Source organism: Serinus canaria, chromosome 5 (genome assembly GCF_022539315.1).
Source record: "Serinus canaria isolate serCan28SL12 chromosome 5, serCan2020, whole genome shotgun sequence".
In the NCBI taxonomy this organism is placed as follows: domain Eukaryota; kingdom Metazoa; phylum Chordata; class Aves; order Passeriformes; family Fringillidae; genus Serinus; species Serinus canaria.
The window spans coordinates 56,351,765-56,372,328 of record NC_066319.1 but is presented as its reverse complement, the minus strand read 5'-3'; the positions used below and the strand labels follow the sequence as shown (position 1 = coordinate 56,372,328).

The following is a 20,564-nucleotide window of genomic DNA, read 5'->3' as shown; positions in this document are numbered from 1 at the left end:
TGAAAAGCTTTAGGCAATAGTGACCATCCTGCTTGGAGAGTTTGGGGTCCGTTCCTGGTTTTCAGGAGTTTATTCTCTTACTAGAGTCCTAATTTTGCTTCTACGTAAATCAGTGGCAAAAATCCCTCTAGTTTAAAGATGCAGGGCAGGCCCAGATGGATGTATTTCCTGAAGCAGAATTAGCAGTAAACCCCTCCAAGTTATTTTAATTGTTCCTTTGCTTTTACTTTCCATTGCCCTGTCAGTCTGTAAAATGAACGTCCACATCCGATGCCACTTAAATGTTGCTCCAAACTGTGGGGTGAACTCAGCAGAGCTTGCCAAAACCTTGGCCTGCATGGGTCTGCAGCCTGGAAGCATTTCCCCAAATTCAGTGAGTATTTATTTTTTTCCTTCTCTATTTAAGGCATTTACAACTGAGTCTTTCTATGGGTGTAGGAGGGGGCAGAGGCTTCCCATAGGAGGTAATGCTGGGTGGGAGAGTGCAGGAGTAGGTCTGTGGCTTGTGGCAAAGGCCTCACCTGGAAAATGGATGTCTGACATCCAGGTTTTAATTTATAGGTGTTGCTTTGCAATGAGCTTATGTTCCACAGTGCTGTGACTCTTCAACACTCTTTCATCTGCTTATCACAAATGAGAGTACAATAAGACCCCCCTGACTAATTAGTGATCAATATGATTCATGCCATGCATTTTTTTTTTTTTTTACTGCAAGTGCAACTGCTACCTGAATGCATGGCTTGTGATAGAGCAAAAGAGCTCAAGAAAAGCCTAGTTCTTTCCCCAACTTTGTTACTTCTTCTGTGTGATTTTGGGGAAACCATTTCACTCTTTGCTACATCCCTGGCCAAAAATCTATGGTCCCTGTCAACACAACAAAAAAAAAAAATTCAAACCCAAACCATAATTTCCAGATGTGGTAAATCTTCTCATACAGTTGGCCAGCTACATTGATCAATCACATCATGCTGTGTCAGCCTAGCAGGCTCATTAGGCTGTGCTGCACCTTTTGATTTCAGTTGGTTTGTAGCAAACTCTTATCTTTGCTTTTCCTCCTGTATCACTTTGAGGGACAGTTATCCTGGGAGTTACAGGGAAATCCCATTCTCCCTTCTCCATTCTGCAAAAATCAGCACTTGTTAACACTTGTTTGCATCATCTGCACATCAAAAGGAGATGAAAACAGCAGCAGCAACAACAACAAAAAAATCTGTGCTTGGTGTTTAATGATCTCTTCTTGTTTTTCATGACAGAAAGGATCTAGGAAAGTGCTCAGACTGTGCTGTAAGGACAGCCCTGAATGGCTTTAAGCTGAATGAGGGTGGGTTTAGATAATACATTAGGAAGAAATTTTTTACTGTGAGCCTGGTCAGACCCTGCCACTGATTGCCCAGAGAAGTTGTGGATGCCCAGTCCCTTGAAGTATTCAAGATGAGGTTTTGAGCAACCTGCTCTGGTGAAAGGTGTCCCTGCCTATGACAGGGATTTGGAACTAAATGATCTTGAAGGTCCCCTCCAACACAAACCTCTCTGTGTTTCTGTGGCTGCTCTTGGTTCTTTGCCCATGGTGATGAGTCTCCTGTGCAGAAGGAACTTTGCTGTACACCAAAGTAGTCACAAGATGGAGCTCACGAAGGCCCTGTGACTTTGTTCAGACCAATAAACTGAATAGAAGTGCTCGTTTGTATGCACATGCATACCTGGAGAGCTGTGAGCAGAGGGCACCGGAGGTTGGCTTGATCTTTTTGTACTTCAAAATTAAGAGCTCTAGAAATGTGTGCTGATCCTGGTACAACTCCTGAATATGCAGCACCTCACTGCTGGCATGGGAATGAACAGCTTTCCATTGAATTTGGAGTGGTGGAGCAAAACAGCAGCCCAAATGTGGAAAAAAGATGTTTTCAAGTTGGAGTCCCACTGAGCTGGGCTTTGAGTAAGAGTCTTAAAATCAAGTAGAAACATAAGAAATTCAAATGAGATCTGCTAGGGTTCTCAATCTCCACAGCACTTTGGCTATTGCAGAAATTATGCAGTCCTCCTTACTTTGCTGGTAGATAGAAGACTTGGATTTCCCCATTTATTCTCTTTATTTTTTTATGGGGAGTAAGGATGGAGAGAGTCAACCTTTCCTCTTGACTCTTGGGATGGTCCTTTGCAGGGCCTGGAGTTGGACTTGATGATCTTTGTGGGTCCCTTCCAAACTCAGCATATTCTGTGATTATCTGGGATGTGCTGGGCAGTGGGTTTACAACCTGAAATGCCATGTCAGGAGCTGGTGTTGACATGTCAGCACAACCCTGAGCAGTGCTGAGTTTGGCTGGTCACATGTGTGATTCTACCAACACAACTTTCTGTCTCTGCGGCCATAAAGTGCCCCTGGAAAGGCCCCAAATGCCCTGGCTGGTGGACCTGTGAGCACCTCTGAAGCAGAAGTACAATTCCTCTGCAGGCTGACACTTCTTTGCTTTCTTCCACAGAAGCTGGTTTCCAGATCTACATTGAAACATCAGGGCAAAGGCAGTCTGAAGGATGGCAACACCATTACTGAAATTTCAGCAAGCAAACTCGGGATCAAAGACTTGACCTTCCTTCGTGTGTTGGGGAAGGGGAGCTTTGGAAAGGTGAGAGTCATTCTTGGCTATTTTGTGAGAAAGCACATTCCTTATTTAAGAAGCCCTAAGGCAGCTGAAGTGATTTCATAACATGCTACCCTGGCTGTCCAGTGGTACTCCAGAGCAAGTACTAAGTGGTACTTGTTTTGTGCAACAAAGTTGGTTACAGAGAGCAGGGAGAAAAAAAAAAGAGAAAGAAAGCTGACAGCAAAGTGAAGAACTGGCTATCACAAAAAAGAAGTTAGCCCCTGAAGGAACATCTGCATGCCAGGGCCTATACCAGGAGCTGCAAGTGTGTGTTAACACCCATTTGGGCAGCATTTCTTGGAGCATGTAAAGACTTCCTTTAAAGGCAACAAGGCAGTGGTTTCAAACGTGGTGAGATGGTGGTTTTGTTTCTCTGCTTTGCCAGGAAGCTGATGTGAAAGAGTGTGTTTGAGTTTATGAGGAGGGAGGTGGAATGAAAGGCCCTGCTCAGGCAGTTTGTGCTGGCACAGTGGGTGACCTTCGACCAGGCATCCCTGTGCCAGACAGGAGCAGCATGTGGGAATGCCAGTACAGAACAGCCTGCTGCAGGCAGTGGTGTGTGTCATTGATTGTACACTGATGCCCCTGCTAACAGGCTGACTCACTTTGGTCCCCAAGCCTGGTCATGAGATGTGACATTTCTAGCCTGGGAAGGTGTGAGAGGCTCTGTGCTGCTCAGAGACAGAGGGCTCAGCCCTTGCCATTCACCCTTGCTTTTGGTTTAGGTGATGCTTGCCAAGATAAAAGAGAGTGGGGAGCTGTATGCAGTGAAGGTGCTGAAGAAGGATGTCATTCTCCAGGATGATGACGTTGAGTGCACCATGATCGAGAAACGCATCCTCTCCTTATCCAGGAACCACCCCTTCCTCACCAAGCTCTACTGCTGCTTCCAGACTCCTGTAAGTACAGCCCAGGCAGTGGCCAGCCTTCCTCCTGACACTGCCATGAGGAACCTTGCTGTGCATTTGGCCTCTGGCCTGTAATCAATGTCCACCTCAAACCCAGGAGAAACGTCTCTGCTCGAGGATAAACAGAGCACTGTGCTACATTGCACCTCTGACACCTGCTGGGCATTTGGCAAACAAAATCCTGGCCTTTTCTGAGCTCCCTAACAAAGCCTTTCTTTGTGTCTTCCCTAGAAACATCTCTGTGCCATTGAACGTTTCCAAGTGCAAATGTCTACACACCTGCAGTGTCCTCTGGTTGCTTTGGGATGTCAGGCTCTGCTCTGTTGCTGCCTGAATTTTTAACAAGGCTGTATTTGCATTGAGTTTTCTGCAAACTTTAAGGTTTGCACTTGGAACTGGAGGTAGCCTCAGGTGTCTGCCAGCCTTTGTAGACTGCTCAGAACTGAACAAAAGACCCTTTTGGGGTTACTGGAAAGGGTCTGCCTGACAGGGGTGGACACTGAGTCAGATCCATGTATGGTTGGTATTTCTTCTTGTGTAGGGCAGACAGATGGCAGCATTGCTGTCCCTTGTGCCCTGTGTACCTAAGTGGAGGACAGGACATGGGCTGAGTGCCTGGCTGGGAGCCTCATCTGGTGTGTGCTGGTGCTGGGAGCCTCTTGATGGTGTGGGTGGTGGAGGGAGGAGTGGCTGAGATGGAGGCAGTGGCCACAGCCATGTATGGCAAGGTGAATTTGGGAATCCCTCAGCTAAGCTGTTATTAGGACCAAAGCATTTTCTGCAGTGTAGCTCTTCAAAACTGCCTGGGCTCCTTTCCAGTTGCATTTTCTTCTTTGCTAAAGGGCAGTGGAGCTTGTTTTCCTCTTACATGAAGTAGGAGAAACTTGCCCTTTTAATTGCAGCTTTGCTCCTCCTACATAAACCCAAAATACCTTAAAAAAACCAAAAAAAGAGCAGACAAATGTATTCAGCCACCCACCCATTTCTGTTTTCACTGGGGTGATGCAACAGCCAGTTATGGAGGTGAAGAACTGTGCTCATTTAGGGTGGAGCCTTTGGGTAGACTCATCTGCTAGAAATGAGTGGTTTGTGCTGGGTTTTATTTAATGCACAGCTCACATGGTTCACAGAGCAGCTGTGTTTTATAGCAGAAACAAAACTTAAAGCTCACTGTTGTCATTAGTAACCAAAGAAACTTCTGTTTCATGATATTTCAACTTGTAATGGCTTTCCTGAAATATCAGGAATGTCCAGTATTGATGTGTTTCTCTTTGAGGTCAAATGTGGACTTTACCACTCGTTGCTATGGCCTTTGCTATGGCTTTGCTCACTAAATTTGCAGTGTGGATGTGAGAACAGCAAGTGTGTTCCTGGGCTGTGCAGTGCTTCTTATGAATTCAGAGAGGATTCAAGGTCACTGTGTGAGCAACTGTTTGTCATGTTCAAAAAAACTGAACACAGTCTGCTGTGGGTGCAGGCAAGCTCTTCTGGGCTGCTGAAGGAGTTGCAGAGTCTTTTGCAAAGAGGAAGAAAAGGGGAGAACTCAGCCTGTTTAGACTAGCAAATTGAAAGCAAAAAGAGGATCTGATTGATGTCTGCAGATGTCAAACCCTGAGGAGGGAAACAAAGCTGTCAAGATGCTGGCTAAGATTAAATTAGTCTAGACTGGCCATGGGTACAGTTAGACTGGAAATTAAAAGGAGGTTGCTAAACAGTTGAGCAGTCTGGAACAGGAGTTTCTGGACCAGCTCGTCATCAGAGGAGCAGAGGGAAGAGCCCCTCAGCCCTTGACACAGAGCTGGTCAGTCCTTGAAATGGTACCAAGGGAGTGGTGCTTGTATAGCAGAACCCTGCTATTTCCAGTCTTTCCTGGGTTCCTCTTTTACTTGCATCCCACTTCCCCTCTGATGATGAATAACACAAAAAAAGGAAGCATTTTTTTACAAAAAATGCAGATTTCAAATAAAGGTGGTTCATGACGTCTTTTGCCCATGGTCTGCACTCAGTCACACCAACTTCAGTCCAAAATAACCAGGTTTAAATTGCTTATAAAAGCACAATTAAACCTCTTTGCTGTTGCAGAGAAATTATTGCAACAGCAGGGTTATTCACTGGTCACAGTCCTTCCAGGAAGGCTTAACCAGGCTGATACAAACTTGGGGTTTCTGTTTATTGTTTGTAGGGCATGGGGATATCCCCTCCATTAACAAGACCTTGGCAGAAAAAGATATCTATCTATATAAACCATTATAGATATAAAAAGAGTAACCACTTATTCAGAATGTCATCCTGCTGCCATATTTAAAAATTTATGGATTTGGGAGCATGGTAGCACAAATACCCAGTTTGCAATTTCGTGGAAACCACATCACATATATCACAGTTACAGCCCAGACACTTAAAATGTGGTATTAATGCTTCATGTTATAAAAAACAAAACACAACTCCAGTCTGCCATGGAGACCCTGGATACATAATGACCTACAGGAACTACCTTTGGGAATTTTTCAAGAACTAGCCATTTTGAGGCTTCTTACCATTTTTCAAGGCCAAATCAAAGCCTGATCCCATAAGATCAGGACAAGCTGGGGCTGACTGGCAGAGGAGTAGCCCCTCTGGGAGGCAGACAGGGCTGATGGTAGGTGCCAGGTTCAGTCTGAGTCAGCAGTGCAGCCCCATGGAATGTGAACTAAATTATGGACCAGGCTGCTTCAGGAAATTGGAAGAGTCATTATCCATTCTGCACCTGACACAGGGGTGTCCAGTTACAGCCTCCCCCATATCAGTTCAAGAGGAAATGATGGAAACTCCAAAGGAAGGCTCTTGGAAGCATCTGAGATGCTGCTGCAGTTTGGGGACAGAGCACTCACAGGATCTGAGAATTTGGCTGGATCCAGAGCCATTTGAATTCTGTTTCTTTTACAATATCCCACCCAAAGCAGCAAACTCTTCCCCTGGCTTAAGCAGCCTGGGGGTGACTTTATCAGCCTGGGACATGTCTGTGCAGCACAGTGTGATGTCTGATGTCGTGTGGTGCCAGGAATGCAGCATTATTCCAAGGATGCCCCATCCCTGGAAGTGTCCAAGGCCAGGCTGGATGAGGCTCTGAGCAACCTGATCTAGTGAAAGGTGTCTCTGTACAGGAGAGGAGGGTTGTGATTAGATTATCTTTAACATCCCTTCCAACCCAAACCATTCTGTGATTCCCTGATTAGCTGAGCAGGCACAAGTACCTGAAACAGTAATGCATCACCTGAGTTCCTCTATACTGCTGCTTCTTCTTCTTGCCTATTTTAGAGCTGGCTGAGGTTTTTCTGAGCTTTCATTAGCCACTGATGGTTTCCAGAAAGGTTTTCTGTTCTCTTGTGCTGCCTCTGTGCTCAGTGTGAGCCTGTTTTAGTCTCAGCTGCTGCTGAAGTGATGCCCTCCAGCAAGGGCAGCTTTATTTGCCCAGGGTGGGCTGAGGCTGCCTGGCCTCCAGGCAGCCTCCTCACTCCATCGGGGCTGAATCCTGCAGCCACTAGGTGGTAGGAGCTGCAAGGGCTGCCTCTGCCTGCTGTGGGTCACAGTTTTCAGAGCATAAAGATGAACTATCAGCAGCTCAGCAGGCTGGCAGAGGTTGGATGTAGCCATCTGTGTGCCCAGCACTGGGCTGGGCAGTTTTGAACTTGCACCTCTGGATTCCTTTCCTATGAAAGGCAAGGAAGGAGTCCAGATGCTCCATTGCAGGGGGGAAGTTTAAATCCTGCTTCAGCTGCATCTGTGGGAATTCTTTCCTGCTCACCACCTCTCTGTTTTTTTAAATTTTAAATTTTTTTAATTGAAGGCCTTGCCCTGGGAGCTTTCCACCTTGCTTAAGCCATTTACCTCTACTTTTTCTAGAGCCTTAGAATAATTCTTTAGTGCCAGAGAGGATTATGCTTCTGCTCCAGTAATCTTTGAGTTGCTGACAGGTGCTGGGACCTGTGGATAATTGGGGATCCTGCATTAGGAGTGACAAGCACCAAAAAGTGTTTGTTTCCATTTACCTGACACTGGTGTCATCCAGCATCTCAACAATACTGTCCTAGGAGGGGTGAAAGAGGCTATAGGTATAATTAGCTAAGTCTGTAATATAATCCTGGGGAATGTGAATCCTGGAATGTTTTAATTAAAATCAGTTTGCAGTAAGTAGGTCCTGTCTTCTTTGGGTTTAGGAGCCATCCTTCCTGCACAGGTGGTTTGCTTTTAAATCCTTTTGTCTCCACTCATATGCATGAGAATGAAGAGGGCTGGGAGAGATCAGCTTCCCATGCCAATAGTGTTGAATAGCTTCTGGGTTTTAGGTTTATTGCCCTTATCCCTTTTCTCATGACCAAAGGGTCCTTCCAGGGGACTGTCCCCCAGGCAATGCTGTTCCCAGCACTGTCCCCATCAGCCAGCCTGATCATTGTATGGATTTGCTTTCCCTCTGGCTCTGCTGACAGTTGCTGAGGCTCAGAGCCTGCCCCTGTTGTTCCAAAAATAGTGAGACAGGAGCACTTGGCAGCAGGCTGTGATTTTCTATAACGAGTGTCCTTCAAGATAATGATGAGCAGGGGTGCTCTTCAAGCCAGGCAGGACTGGCCTGGGACTCCAGGACAGCACAATCATGGAACTGCTCCTGTGTTAAGAGGGCAGCCTGCTGTTGGTCACGCAGCTTTTTGTCCCCATTTCTGGCTGAGGGCTCATGTCATGCTCTCAGCATGGAAGGGGAAGGCTTCTCCACATCTCCACTGGCTCTTGGGGCACTCAGGCAGTTCTGCCAGGGTCAGTGTGGTCATCTTGTCCAGGGTTTAGAGAGATGAGCCTGTATTTCACCTCCTAGAAGTGCTAGAGCTGACCTGGAGCCTTCAACAGGAGCATCATTTTCAAGTGAGGGCCCACAAGCCAAAGTGCCAGACCTGAGAGGTGGCAGCTCACCCACCCCTTGTCCCCAGGTGCCACAAGGGAGGTCTAAGTGTCCTTGCATGTCCAGGGGAGTCCTTGGTCATGGTCCCCCCAGGGGATCTCCACCATCAGCCTGGTTATCCACCAGCCACTCCAGTGTGACCAAATGGGCAGAGCACAGGGCAGAGCCTGGTGTGGTGGAGGTGAGGGAGGCTGGAGAGGCAGTGACAGCCTTCCCAGGGCTCTGGGAGAGGAACAAGTGCCCTGACACAGACTTTGGAGTGTGCTGGTGGGCGTTCAGGAAGCAGTGAAGCCTCTTTGATGTTCTCTTTGAAAGGCACTGGGAGGGAGCCCTTTGGGAGCACAGAGGATGGCTTTGATGCATTCCCAGGCTCTGAGCCCCCAGCATTCCCTCTGTGGTGCATTGTGGAGGCACAACTCCATGTGTGCATTCATGTGACAGCCAAATGCACATCTTGGATGTTTTTCTGCAGGCATTGAGACTTTTTCTCTTATTCTTTAGAGTTGACACCTGTGTTAGCCCCCAGCCACTCTGCTGGAAGGCTCTGCAAGTCAGGCTGGAAGGAGCTGCAGTTGTTCTTTACTGCAGGGGTGCAGGTTGTTTTTTTGGGGGGTTCTTGGATAGGGAGGTACAGAGGAATTTCCTCTCTCCCCCTTCACTCTCTAGTGCTGATCCTGCAGCCATGTACCCTCATGTTGGCTTTGTGACCACAGCAGGGACAGACAATTTCTGCTTTCCTCTGGCTCCTGTCTAGCTCAGGCTGGTCGAAAGTGCATCTTCCTGTGGTTTGACAGTGTCCACATCACCAAACCCCCCTGTTGTGTTTGCTGGAAGGCTGGTTCCAGCTCTCAGTAAGCCTGACCTGCACAGCTGCTCGGAAAGTCTCTGCTTTTTCTGACAGCTGCGGTGCCACCTTGCAGTGGTCACTTGGTTGTAGGAACACTTGAGGCCAGGGTTTTTTTGCAGGCAGGAGGTGAAACAAGATCAGACTGACATTTCTGACTTTAATCTGTGAACTTTGCTGGATGTCCACCCTTGGGGTACACACTGAGGCAGTGAGAGCTGAGGTGAAAACATGAGCTGGAGGGCTGGAAGGGTCAGCTGCCATCGTCCTGTCGTAGTCCCCAGTGTAACTTTCTGACCCCAGATGGTTGAGGGACTTTGGATATTTGCATTTTCATGAAGCTGATATAAATGTCTGTCTCCATCTGCAGTGGCTTAGGGGAGAGACTGTGGCTTGGACAAATCATCAAGCTCACTGCAAGGGTAGGCGAGTGTGTTGCCTATGGTTAGCCACAGTGTGTGAAGCTAATGTTTTTTGTCCTTAAAATAAAGGAAGTTGTGGCATAAAAAGAGATCAGAATGGAAGCAGCTCTCAAGCAGCCCTGAGCAAGCAGGTGCCAGTCAGTATTGAGGAAGAAGGGAAAGAAAAAAACAAAGGCAATCTAAGCTCAGAGAAGAGGTAACTGAGGTGTGAGCTGGTGATGCTTTATGTTTCAGTCTCTTTGAATCCATATTGCTTTCCAGGTGGTATTTAAGGTGAGAAGATGATTCACAAATCCTTACAGCAAGCTGTTTCCAAGTGGCTTTTGGGTGTTTTGGCTCCACTCTTAATTTTTAATGTGAAGACCTTTGGCTGAGCTGGTAGAGGTCTCTAGCCTTCCCTAGCCCTGCCTGAGCCAGCAGATATTGCAGAGCTCAGTATTTTGTAAAATGGGAAGAACTGTTGCAGGTTGGTCACTCTGAATTGAAAAGACCAATTTCAGTAGCCCTTTTGAGCTGAGGGTTGTGAAAAAAGTGTGGTATTTACAAGGCTATTCTCTGCTGAGACACCAAGATGCCAGCAGCCAGCTGAGGGTGCAGATGACCTATAAATCTTTGATTAACAGGTAATGTCTATAGTGTCATACACTCTAGTTCCTTATTTCTCAATTTATTCCCTTCTAAATTCAGTCAGTCCTTTGAATTTTTTTTTAATCTTTCAGGTGGGAAGGAGTTTTCTTTACCATTTTAAAAGGTCTGGGAGGGAAGATTTTGTGTTGCTTTTTATTTCAATTTGTTTTGTATCCTTTTAATATTTCATTTTAATGATGCTCAAAGTGTCTTTTTGTTTTTTAATTTGGATTAAAAAACCAGACTTTTTTAACATAATTGATTGGCTTTTTGAGTTTTGAGGTTTTTTCTTATTTGGGTCTGGTGTAAAATGGAACAGGTACAGGTGAACAGGATAATAATCATTTTGCACATATGGTGTGTAAAAGTTTCTAGTGAAAAGATGAGCTAATAGTGTAACACTGCTGTGAATTAGGCTGTCTTGCAGGGAGGGGATGAGGAGGAAGGATGTGTGTATGCTTCACTTGAATACCCCAGAAGATGCATTGTTCCAGACAAATGACTGAATTTGCCTGTTACAAAATCTCTCCAGTGTATGAGCTTGACATTTCAGCCAAGTGGTTGAGAAAATAGGGGTAGGAATTTGGAGGATGCAGTTAGATTTAGGCTTGTTTGTTTTGTTTTTTTCCCTGATGCAAGTGGGAACCCACAACTGCCCTCAGCCCATCCTAGTTTGTGGTTGTCATCCTTGAGCTCCTGTGGAATGAGCTGGGTGTTGATGCTGCACTGTGCACCCGAGTGCCAGGGCCACCTTCACCCCCAGGGACCCTGCAGAGTTTATTTATGCAAGTGGCAAGAGCCAATTTATGATTCTCTGGGCCCTGTGTATGTGCCTTGCTGCAGTGGACTCACAGGGAGCCTCATGGTGCCCACTGTCAGCAGTGTCAGAGAGCAGAGCGTGGTGGGGTGACAGCCAGTGATAACTGCCTCATTTAGACTGGGGACTCTTTATTAAAGGACCTAAAAACGAGCCTAGTGTGGGGAAGTGACCTGAGATTCTCAGAAATGTGCTCACCAGCTGCCCAGCCTGGAGGAGACACCACATGCACCTTATGCCCATTCTGAGCTGGCTTAATTTCCATTGCACCTCCTTCTAGCTTAAAAAAACCACCCCAAACCAGCAGAAGAAAGAAACCTTCCCTTTCTCAGCCTTTCAGCTGCATCACACAGTGAGCCCTCGTCTGGGTAACCCCGGGCTGTGTGTGCCATCTGTGGCTTGGTTCCCTGAGGCAGAAGTGGTTCCTGGGGCTGGCAGCACTTCTGCAGCCACTGGAGCAGGGAGGAAGCCCAGCTCAGCAGAGCAGCTGGATGTAAAACCTCCTCTGTCCCCTCTGTCTGGGAGTCCTGGGTCACATGGGAATCCTTCTGAGGCAGCATGGGGCAGAGGAGTTCCTTGATGTAGTTGCTGTGTTGTGAAACCAAAGGTCCAAATCTTCACCTGGCATCAGTCACCGCCTTGCTCCGTTGGTGTTGAGCGAGAGCGGCTTCGTCTGGAAATTTGGGGCTGAGCTCATGAGGTTTGCTCTTGTGCTCACACACGTGTTTGTGCAAGGCTTGTTGTGGTGGCTGCTTCGTGGTGGGGCTGTTCACAGGACACCTGGGATGCTCTCTGAGTTTGAAACCATGTGTGACCCCCCTGGGTAGCCTGTTCTCCCTAAGCCTTGGAGCTGGGAGCAGCAGTAGCTCGTGGGGTGCAGGGCTGCCTTGGTCCATGGCTGGGTGTAGAGGGGAGGCATTTCCAACAAGAATTCATAGAATCTGTTTATTCTGTGAAGGGCTGGCTATGGAATCACAGACTCATGGAATAGGCTGAGTTGGAAGGGATCCACCAGCAGCACTGAGTCCAACTCCTGGCCCTGCACAGCACCATCCCCAAGAGTCCCACCCTGTGCCTGCGGGCATTGTCCAAACCCTCCTTGAGCTCTACCAGGCTTGGTGCTGTGACCACTGCCCAGGGGAGCCTGTTCAGTGCCCAAACACCCTCTGGGTGAGGAGACTTTTCCTGATTAAACCTCCAGCTTAAACCTTCCCTGATACAACTTCAGGCCATTCCCTTGGGTTCTGTCACTGGGCACCACAGAGATCAGTGTCTGCCCCTCTGCCTCCTTCATGAGGATATTGAAAAAACACTGTGAGGGAGGGGGAAGCATTTCCAACAGAAATTCATAGAATCTGTGAATGCTTTGGAGACATTCCAGCAGGAATTCATGGGTTGTGTGGAGACCTGGGTATGGAGGATGGGCATTTCCTCAGAGAGCAGCATCTAAGAGTGGGGCATGACTGTGTTAGTCTTACAAAAATAAATATTCAGCTACAAGCCTGTTTCTTATTCCTCCTCCAGATCCTGTGCTTTGCAGTGCTTTGACCCAGATCCAGATGGCCCCTTGCACTGCTGGGGAGTTGGACATGTGGCTTTCTGGAGCCCAGTGCTGAGAAATCATGGTTTATTTGCTTGCTCTCAGCACGACCTAGGGCAGATTTGCTTTGTGTGGGGGTTGTGGACCACGAAGGCAGAACATTGGGAACACTGAGAGAGCCTGCCAGCTCTTGTAATTATCTTGTAATGATTTGCTTGCAAGCTCTCTAAGCCCTGCTACTCTTTTTGGAAACAATAAATTTTCTCTGGGAAGCAGCGACACAGCTGTCTCTGTTTGGGGATGATTTGGAAAACCTCCCTTCTGCTCTGCAAAGCATAAACTACCAAAAGAGGGAAAAATGACTGTTTTCTTGGGGAAGCCCTTTGGCTTCAGTGAACTCAGATTGAGCCCAAAGCTGATTTTCTGAGGAGTTGTGTGCGTGAATTATTTCCAAAAAGATAAAATGCAAACTAAGTGGAATTCCTGAGCCAGGCTGATTTTTTTTTTTTTTTTTTTTTGGTGGGGGAAAACTGGAGCCTTATGATTGGTGATAAGGCCCCAGGAGGTCTTGTGTGGGTTGTAAATGGCCATCAGCTATGACTCTTAAGTAGAAGAGGGTAGAAGTTGGCCATCACACTGTCCTTTTTGGGCACAGGGAGAAAAAGGATGCTTTTTAAATAAAATCTGGATTTTTTTTTTTCTTCCCCTGTGATGACGAAGAGCAAAGGTATGAGGATCCAAAACAGCTTGAAGAGTTAGTGAGGACAAAGGGCTAAAGTGATGCTTGAGATGGATTTTAGTGTTTGCAAGGGGCAGTAACCAGTGTGTGGGTTGTCCTTCTTGGTGGCTCTTGCAGTCAGGGACTTTCTTCAAGCCCCACAAAACCCCCTAAGACAATGAACAAATACAATGGGAGTAGGTAGCTGCTGTCAAGCCCCTGCCCTGCTAATGGGTGAACAGATAGGGATGGAAAACTGAAATGAAAAGAAATAAATTTTTAGAAAAGCCAAGAAAAATGAAAAAGACAGCTCTCTGGCATGAAAATTGACAGGATTAATCTCTACATGTAGGTTGAAATAAACCTGCTTGATCCCATGGATTTTATTTCCTCCAAGTGTTTTTTTAATTTACAGTAACAATTGCTCTGAGAGTTTATTCATCCTGATCCCAGGCCAGGAGTGGTGCAATGTGATTTCCTCCTGTGGCTGCCACTTGCTGTGAAGCCTTTCGTGTCACTGCTTCCTGTTGACTCAAATGCTCCTTTCTTACCACGTCAAACAGAGATACCACATCAGGCAGACTTCTGGGCAAAGCACAATAGAAAAATAGACATGTGAGGCATCCAGCATTGGGCCCTGTCAAAAAACAATCCAGCTTTCAACTCCTCCTAATTGCCACTGATAGTCCCCAAGAAAGGAGGAGACACGTAACTGACTCTTAGGTCAAATTTGCAAGTGTCTGAACTATCTGCTGTTTTAAGATCTACTTTTCCTGGCCCCTTCTTAAGTTATTTACTCAGTCTTACTCTTCTGGCTGCAAATTGTTTTCTTTTTTTCTTCTTTCCTCTTTTTTTCTGTTTGTCTCCCTCCCTCCCTTTTGTCCTTTCTTCCCCCTGCCCTCCCTTCCTCTCTCTTCTCCCCTCTTTCCCCCCTTCCCTCCGGCTCCCTCCTTTTTCCCCCCTTTTCATTTCCTTCCCCCCCTCTTTCCTTCCCCTCCTATTTTTTTTTCAATAGGATACCAGTGTTTATTTTATTTTTTAATGATTCCTGTGAGAATGGTTGGTCTTTGCAGTTTTGCAAGCTGAAGATCTTCCTTAAGAATAAAAATGGAAGGCCTTGCCCAGCTTTTAGATGATTTTCCCCAAAGGATGGTCATTAGTACTGATTTTCCAAATGCCCCTTGCCAGACATGTAGCTGACCAGTGCACAAATGCTGCATTATAAACCAATTGTAAAACCCATCCTGCTCTTTTCTTCAGCAGTCCTGTGGGTTTTCTAAGTGTTAAGAAAGTGGGCAGACAATAAGGTGGACCTCCTTAAAATAAATTTAAGGAAAAAAAAATTTAAAAGATGCAGTAACCCCAAGTTCTGGATCTATGCTTGACCAGTGAAATGAGTCCATGGGTGGGTGTGACCATATAACACGTGCAGTTATACTTGCTCAGGTTTGCAGTCTGTCTGAAGCAAAAGTAGTTTTTAGCAAAAAAGCTGCTAATTCCATGGCAGCAGTGATGTGAATTTTAAAATCAGCTGTTTTGGTGCTTACCTGAACATTTGAGAAAGAAGCAGTGTCTTTCTGTAAGCATCATAGTAAAGCTGAGTACAGCCAGAAGTCTGAAGTGGGCCATAGAGTTTTGCCTGCTCTGGAGAAGCTGGACATACATGTTTTAAAATAGGAAGTGTTAATTTGTTTCCCTGAAGGTCACCTTTAAGGAAAGAGTAGAAAATCCATGATTGTTCCCCTAAGTGGATGCATGTTTATACAGGCAAATGTATCACTTGCATAAATACACACACCGTCCCTCACCAGGCTGCTGGTAAATTAAATTGCTTCCTGTTGGGGATCTGGCAAGAAGGATTCCTTTTTATGTATGGGCTTGAGGAGATGCCTGGACAAGATGAGCTAGATAAGCATGTGTCATGTGGAGAGATCAGCAAGGAAGGAGGTGGGAAAGAATAACAGGCTGGCCTGACAGGAGAGGCAGAGGTGATACCTGTGCTGCAGCCAGAGGAGCAGGCAGGCACAGCACTGCCTGGCTGAGTTTAACCAGCGAAGATGTGGCATTAGAGGGCTGATGTGGGCTGAAGAGCCAAGGCTGGTGATGGGTTTGCCCAGCTCATGCTGCTGTGGCTCAGACTGCTGCCTAGACAAGCCAGCTCGGGTGTCTTTCAGTGCCCTCTCATAAAAACAGAGTGAAACAATGAGGTGGTGTTGTCTCTATGGACTGGAGATAGAATTCAGCACATGGCCTTGGTGCTGCAGTAGTGTTGTGGGAGTGCTGGGAGCAGTGGTGAGGCTGCACCTCAAATTCTGCATTCACTTTGGAACCCTCACTGCAAGAAGGACATTGAGGTGCTGAAGTGTGTCCAGGGAAAGACATAGGAGCTGGGCAGGAGTCTGGAGCACAAGTCTGATGAGAAGGAGCTGGAGGGGCTCAGACTGGAGAAAAGGAGGCTCAGGAGGGACCTTCTGGCTCTGCACAACTCCGTGACAGGAGTTTGGAGCCAGGGGGGAGTCGGGCTCTGCTCCCAGGGAACAAGGGACAGAACAAGAGGAAATGGTCTGAAGCTGCCCCAGGGGAAGTTTAGATTGGATATGGGGAACAATTTATTCACTGAAAGGGTGGCCAGGCTGCCTGGAGCAGTCTGCCCAGGGCAGTGGTGGAGTCACCATCACTGAAGGTTTTTAAAAGATGTGTAGATGTGTGGCACTTGGGGACATGGTTTAGTGGTGGGCTTGGCATAGTTGGGTTAGTGGTTGATGGTCTCTAAAGGTCTTTTCCAACCCAGATGATTCTATGATTTCATGATCTTTACCTTCTGGAAGGAGCCCAGGAGGAGCTGTTGGGCAGAGCCCAGGTTGGTTGTGTGAAGAAGAAGACTGTGCTCATGTGTTACCAACCATTTGCTTTCCTGTTCATGTCCATTGAGAAATGAGGGAATTTCTGGTTGTTTTTCTTCTGCCATGTGCATCTCAAGATGTTAATACCAGTAGTCATTTCAAGCTGGCTGGCTGCCAGAAAGTGGAGCACGACAATGCTTATCCTCTTAAACTTAGAGAGGGTTTAAAAGTAGCTTGTAGATAAGTAGCATCAGACCTTGGAAGAGGCTTGTGGGAAAGAAGGGCAAATATTACCATTAAAAGCCTGGCTGATCTCAGTTGAAATCTATGCCTGTTTTCCAATCTGCTTGTTCCTGATATTCAGAGAAAAACTCTAACAACAAATACTGAAAGTCCTGAAACAATTGCTGAGAGGAATTTTTGAACTGGACGGCAACAATTCCAGGGTTTATTTTTGTGCCAAATCTCTCTGTGTTCTTCCTCTCACAATCAAGTGAAATCATGTGAAACCCCTACTCACTGTGGGGCACGCAGCTTAAGCAAGTGCCTCCCTATCTGTAGGCTTTTGCAAAAGCCAGAACAAAGCCAAAAAAGAAACCTCAAAGACCAACAGCTGTGGTTAATGAACTGAACTTTACCAAACAGGTTGCTTTTCTGCTCAGCAGAAACTTTTATTTATGCTTCATGCTTATCAGTTCCTCTATTCCCCAGAGGTGTCTGCAGGTTAGTCAGAGGAAAGCTGGAACCTGAGGGCCCAAAAAGCTGCTGCCATGCAAGTGTGTGGCAGGAAATCCCATCCTGGAAAACAGCCCACATTCTCCAGAAATAATGTTGGGATATCCTCGAGACAGTGTTGTGCTGTTGTGGTGAAGCTGCAGTCTGGTTATGCACATTGTGTTATGGAGCAGCTTCCCCCTGAGATCTGAGGTGTTTACTAGGGAGTGAGTGATTTTTTTGCAGATTTTTCTTGTGTCACTCAGCTCAGAGAGTACTGATGAAGGGCTATCATTCCCTGCTGGTTGAGGCTAAGGATAAGTCAGAGAAACCCAGTGGGAGCTGATTACTGATGAGCACACACTTACTAACATGCCAAATCCACATGTGAACAGGAATTTATTCATTTATTTCACCATGGAGGTCAAAACTTTTGGGAGGAGTGCAGGGCAGGAGATACTAACAGATCTTCCTGGCATTGATTTGATTTTTCCTAAAAAAATCAAACTTTTCCCCCATTCACGGTCTCACGCTTATTATAGGATTAACATTCTCTGAATCTGAGAGAAGCAAAGAAAAGAATAATCAAAACAATTCTTATCTCATTCACTGCTCCTGTGTGGTGCCAAAGTAGAATGCAATTTATTTTTTTTTTTTACCCAAAGTGATGTTTTGTTTCCTTGGCCTATCAGGGCCAAGCATGTGTGTGTGTGTTGGGACTGTTGGCTGACAATCATGAGATTCTGTGCAGTTAAATAAAGTTGGGTGCTTTGTACAAATTCAGTTTAGATGTAATGTAATATAGTGTAATATAATGTAGAATAATATAGTATAATAAAGTAATTAATTAGTCTACTGATATCAGTGGAGTCCTCCTCAACATTCTCTCCCCCTCGTCGGAGTTGCCCTGCTTTTCCGATAGCTCGCTTAATCTGTTTTTGCTTGGAAGAAAATAGTTTTGCTAAGACTTTTCCAAGCCTGAGCAAGGCTGTGATTAATGCTGTTCATTTTTGTTGTGTCTGCCTGCGTGTAGGATCGCCTGTTCTTCGTGATGGAGTTTGTCAACGGCGGGGATTTGATGTTCCACATCCAGAAGTCGCGGCGCTTCGACGAGGATCGGGCCCGGTTCTACGCTGCAGAAATTATTTCAGCCCTCATGTTTCTCCATAGCAGAGGCATCATTTACAGGTGAGCTCTGCATTCTTGGCTTCCCTGTGTCTGAACCCCACGGCTGAGATGAGAGCTGGAGTTTTCTGCTTGAATAAAGAAGTGTCACTTGCTGCCTACCAGGAACGAGTTGTCAGCCGGGGTCACAGTACCTCCACATTCCCCCTGCACATTGGCCAGGGTGCACCACTTTCCAGGAGGGAGTGAAATTTCTGGGCAGGCATTAAATGAAACCTTTCCAGATTTTCTGCATGGTGAATGTAAGGATCTGCTGCTTTGGCCAGTGTGCCATGTTATTTCAAGGCTAATACACCAAAGGTCACACCAAAGCCTGTGCTTCCCTGCAGTAGCTACTGTCTTTAAACCCTATCTATTTGACATGCCTATTATTCAGTGCCACTCATCTCATCCACTAAAATTGTTTTCATTCCTGCCATGGTCCTACAGCAGGAGTTTTTCCTTCCTGCCCATGTCTGGCATCTTTGTGTTTGCAGAAGGATTGGAGCATTGTTGCCTCCATGCGTCAGCCTCCACTCGAGGTCTCAAGGCTCTTCTCAGGAAGCTGTTCCCCATACGTAGCTCTCCTTTGTTATTTGTCATTTTTCTGTACTCAGGGGGGCAGTTTGGTTGTGTTTTTTCCTTTCTGTGCTGCTAAAGTGCTCCCCTGTCAGTTCAAGCATAAAGACATAGGGCAGCCAGCACGGATCAGGGGCAGGCTGCCGTGCAGGCCAGCAGCACCATTTGACCATCCTCCCTCATGCCCCAGAGACAGAGCAAGGCCTTTTCTGGGATGGAGTAGGACAGCTGGAGCAGGGAGCTGTCAGCACTGAGACAGTCTGGTTGTACAGAAAGGTTTCTTTCTGCCATACTTCACACAACACCTCTGGTATCCTTGTGCCCAGAGCGCTGGAGAGGAGGAACAGGCTGTTGTTTTCTTTGGAATGCTCTTACCTGGAATCCAGCAGCAAAGCACGTATTTTTGAGCATGGCCTGCTGTAGCCCTGCTCAGTCCCACTTGTGGCATGCCAGCACTGCAAAGAATAAAGTCAAGTCTCTCTTTTTTGCTGCTTGGTTACAGTTGTACTGCTGGGATCTAGAGCTGGGTGCAGGATGGGACCAGTTCCAATCCCAGTCCAGCTCTGTTAATGCCATTTCTGTGGGTTGGGCCAAATGTCATCTGATTTGGGACTTCACATGGTTTAACCCAGTGAGTAGGACATCCTCCCATGACAGATAAACTCAGGTTTGAACTCACAAAAACCAGAATAGATGAGAACTAAAGTGGCCAAAGGGCTGGGGGCTGTTCAAGGGACACTTTTCTATCTGATGGGGAGATGATAGGATCAGTCAAGTAAAAGCAGCTTCTCTGTCTCTTCCTAGCTTGAGCTCCAGTAAGAAACAGATGGTCAGGTGAGGACAGAGAATACTAAAATATTTTTAAGTATGAACTCATGTGACATATATGGCACAGTGAAATAGAGAAGGAGTGTCATTTTAATATTCTCCATGTCCTGAGAGCCTGAAGATGAGTAGTGATATATTCCCTATGTATCAAGCTCCTAAAGCACAGTGATTGTCTGTGTAGAATAGCTAATCTCCTTACTCGACAGCTGGATTTCAGTCTAATTCTTCCCTTGTGAATAATGCCAGCCACTGAGGAGAGACCCTGCCAGATAATTACACAAATGACATTTTCCTTAAAATAGTGACATCCAGTAGTTATTGTCAGTCATTCAGCAGCAAAACTGGGTCTGTGCATAATGTAATGCCTTGTGCTTACAGCCAGTCCTGTCTGCCCCAGCCTGCTGCCTGTCACAGGGCTGGAGTAACTGATCCCTCTGGGTTTTGGCACTCTTCAAGTGCTGCTGTAATTCATGATAGAAACTGGAGGAATAATTGGAAAGCTCCTCGAACAACTGCACAGGCTTTGATCTTGTTGAGAAACTGGTTAAGCTGTGGAGTCAGGTAGCTTCAGCTTCGTGGGGCAGGTCTGCAGGGAGGTGGGTGACTTAGTTTCTTACAATTAGTTGGGGTTCTGGAAGATGTAAGGGTAGAGAGCTGCTGGCTGGGGCTGTACTGAGCTGAGGTTGCTTCTGTCAGGTCACAAATGCCAGGCTCTGGGAGGGAGTGTGCAGGATAGAAGGGGATATTCAGAATGGAATCACTGCACTTGTGTAAGAGAGTTTGGATCAGATTTTATGATAAGAATGTGAGTGCTTGCCTAGGGAGCAGGGGGCAGAGACACCAGAAATAGCCTTACCAGAAAGGGTTTTACCACAAGCTCTGCAAGGTGTCTTCTTTCTGGGTTTCCAGGATCAGTGGAGGAAGAGGGTTGCTGGCCTAGAATACTCTGTGTCATTTATTTTTCTTCTGGGCTTAATTTAATAATACTGTA

At 46.5% G+C, this 20,564-nt stretch overlaps 1 protein-coding gene across 1 annotated transcript in view; it reads left to right on the top strand.

Moving 5' to 3' along the window:
- PRKCH (protein kinase C eta) overlaps positions 1 to 20,564 on the top strand; it is a 113,423-nt gene that overhangs the window by 50,542 nt on the left and 42,317 nt on the right. The window contains exons 7-10 of the mRNA XM_009102315.4: positions 246 to 373; positions 2,478 to 2,621; positions 3,365 to 3,538; positions 18,036 to 18,190. Of these exons, the coding sequence (XP_009100563.2) occupies positions 246 to 373; positions 2,478 to 2,621; positions 3,365 to 3,538; positions 18,036 to 18,190 (601 nt within the window). The remainder of the gene's footprint in view (positions 1 to 245; positions 374 to 2,477; positions 2,622 to 3,364; positions 3,539 to 18,035; positions 18,191 to 20,564) is intronic.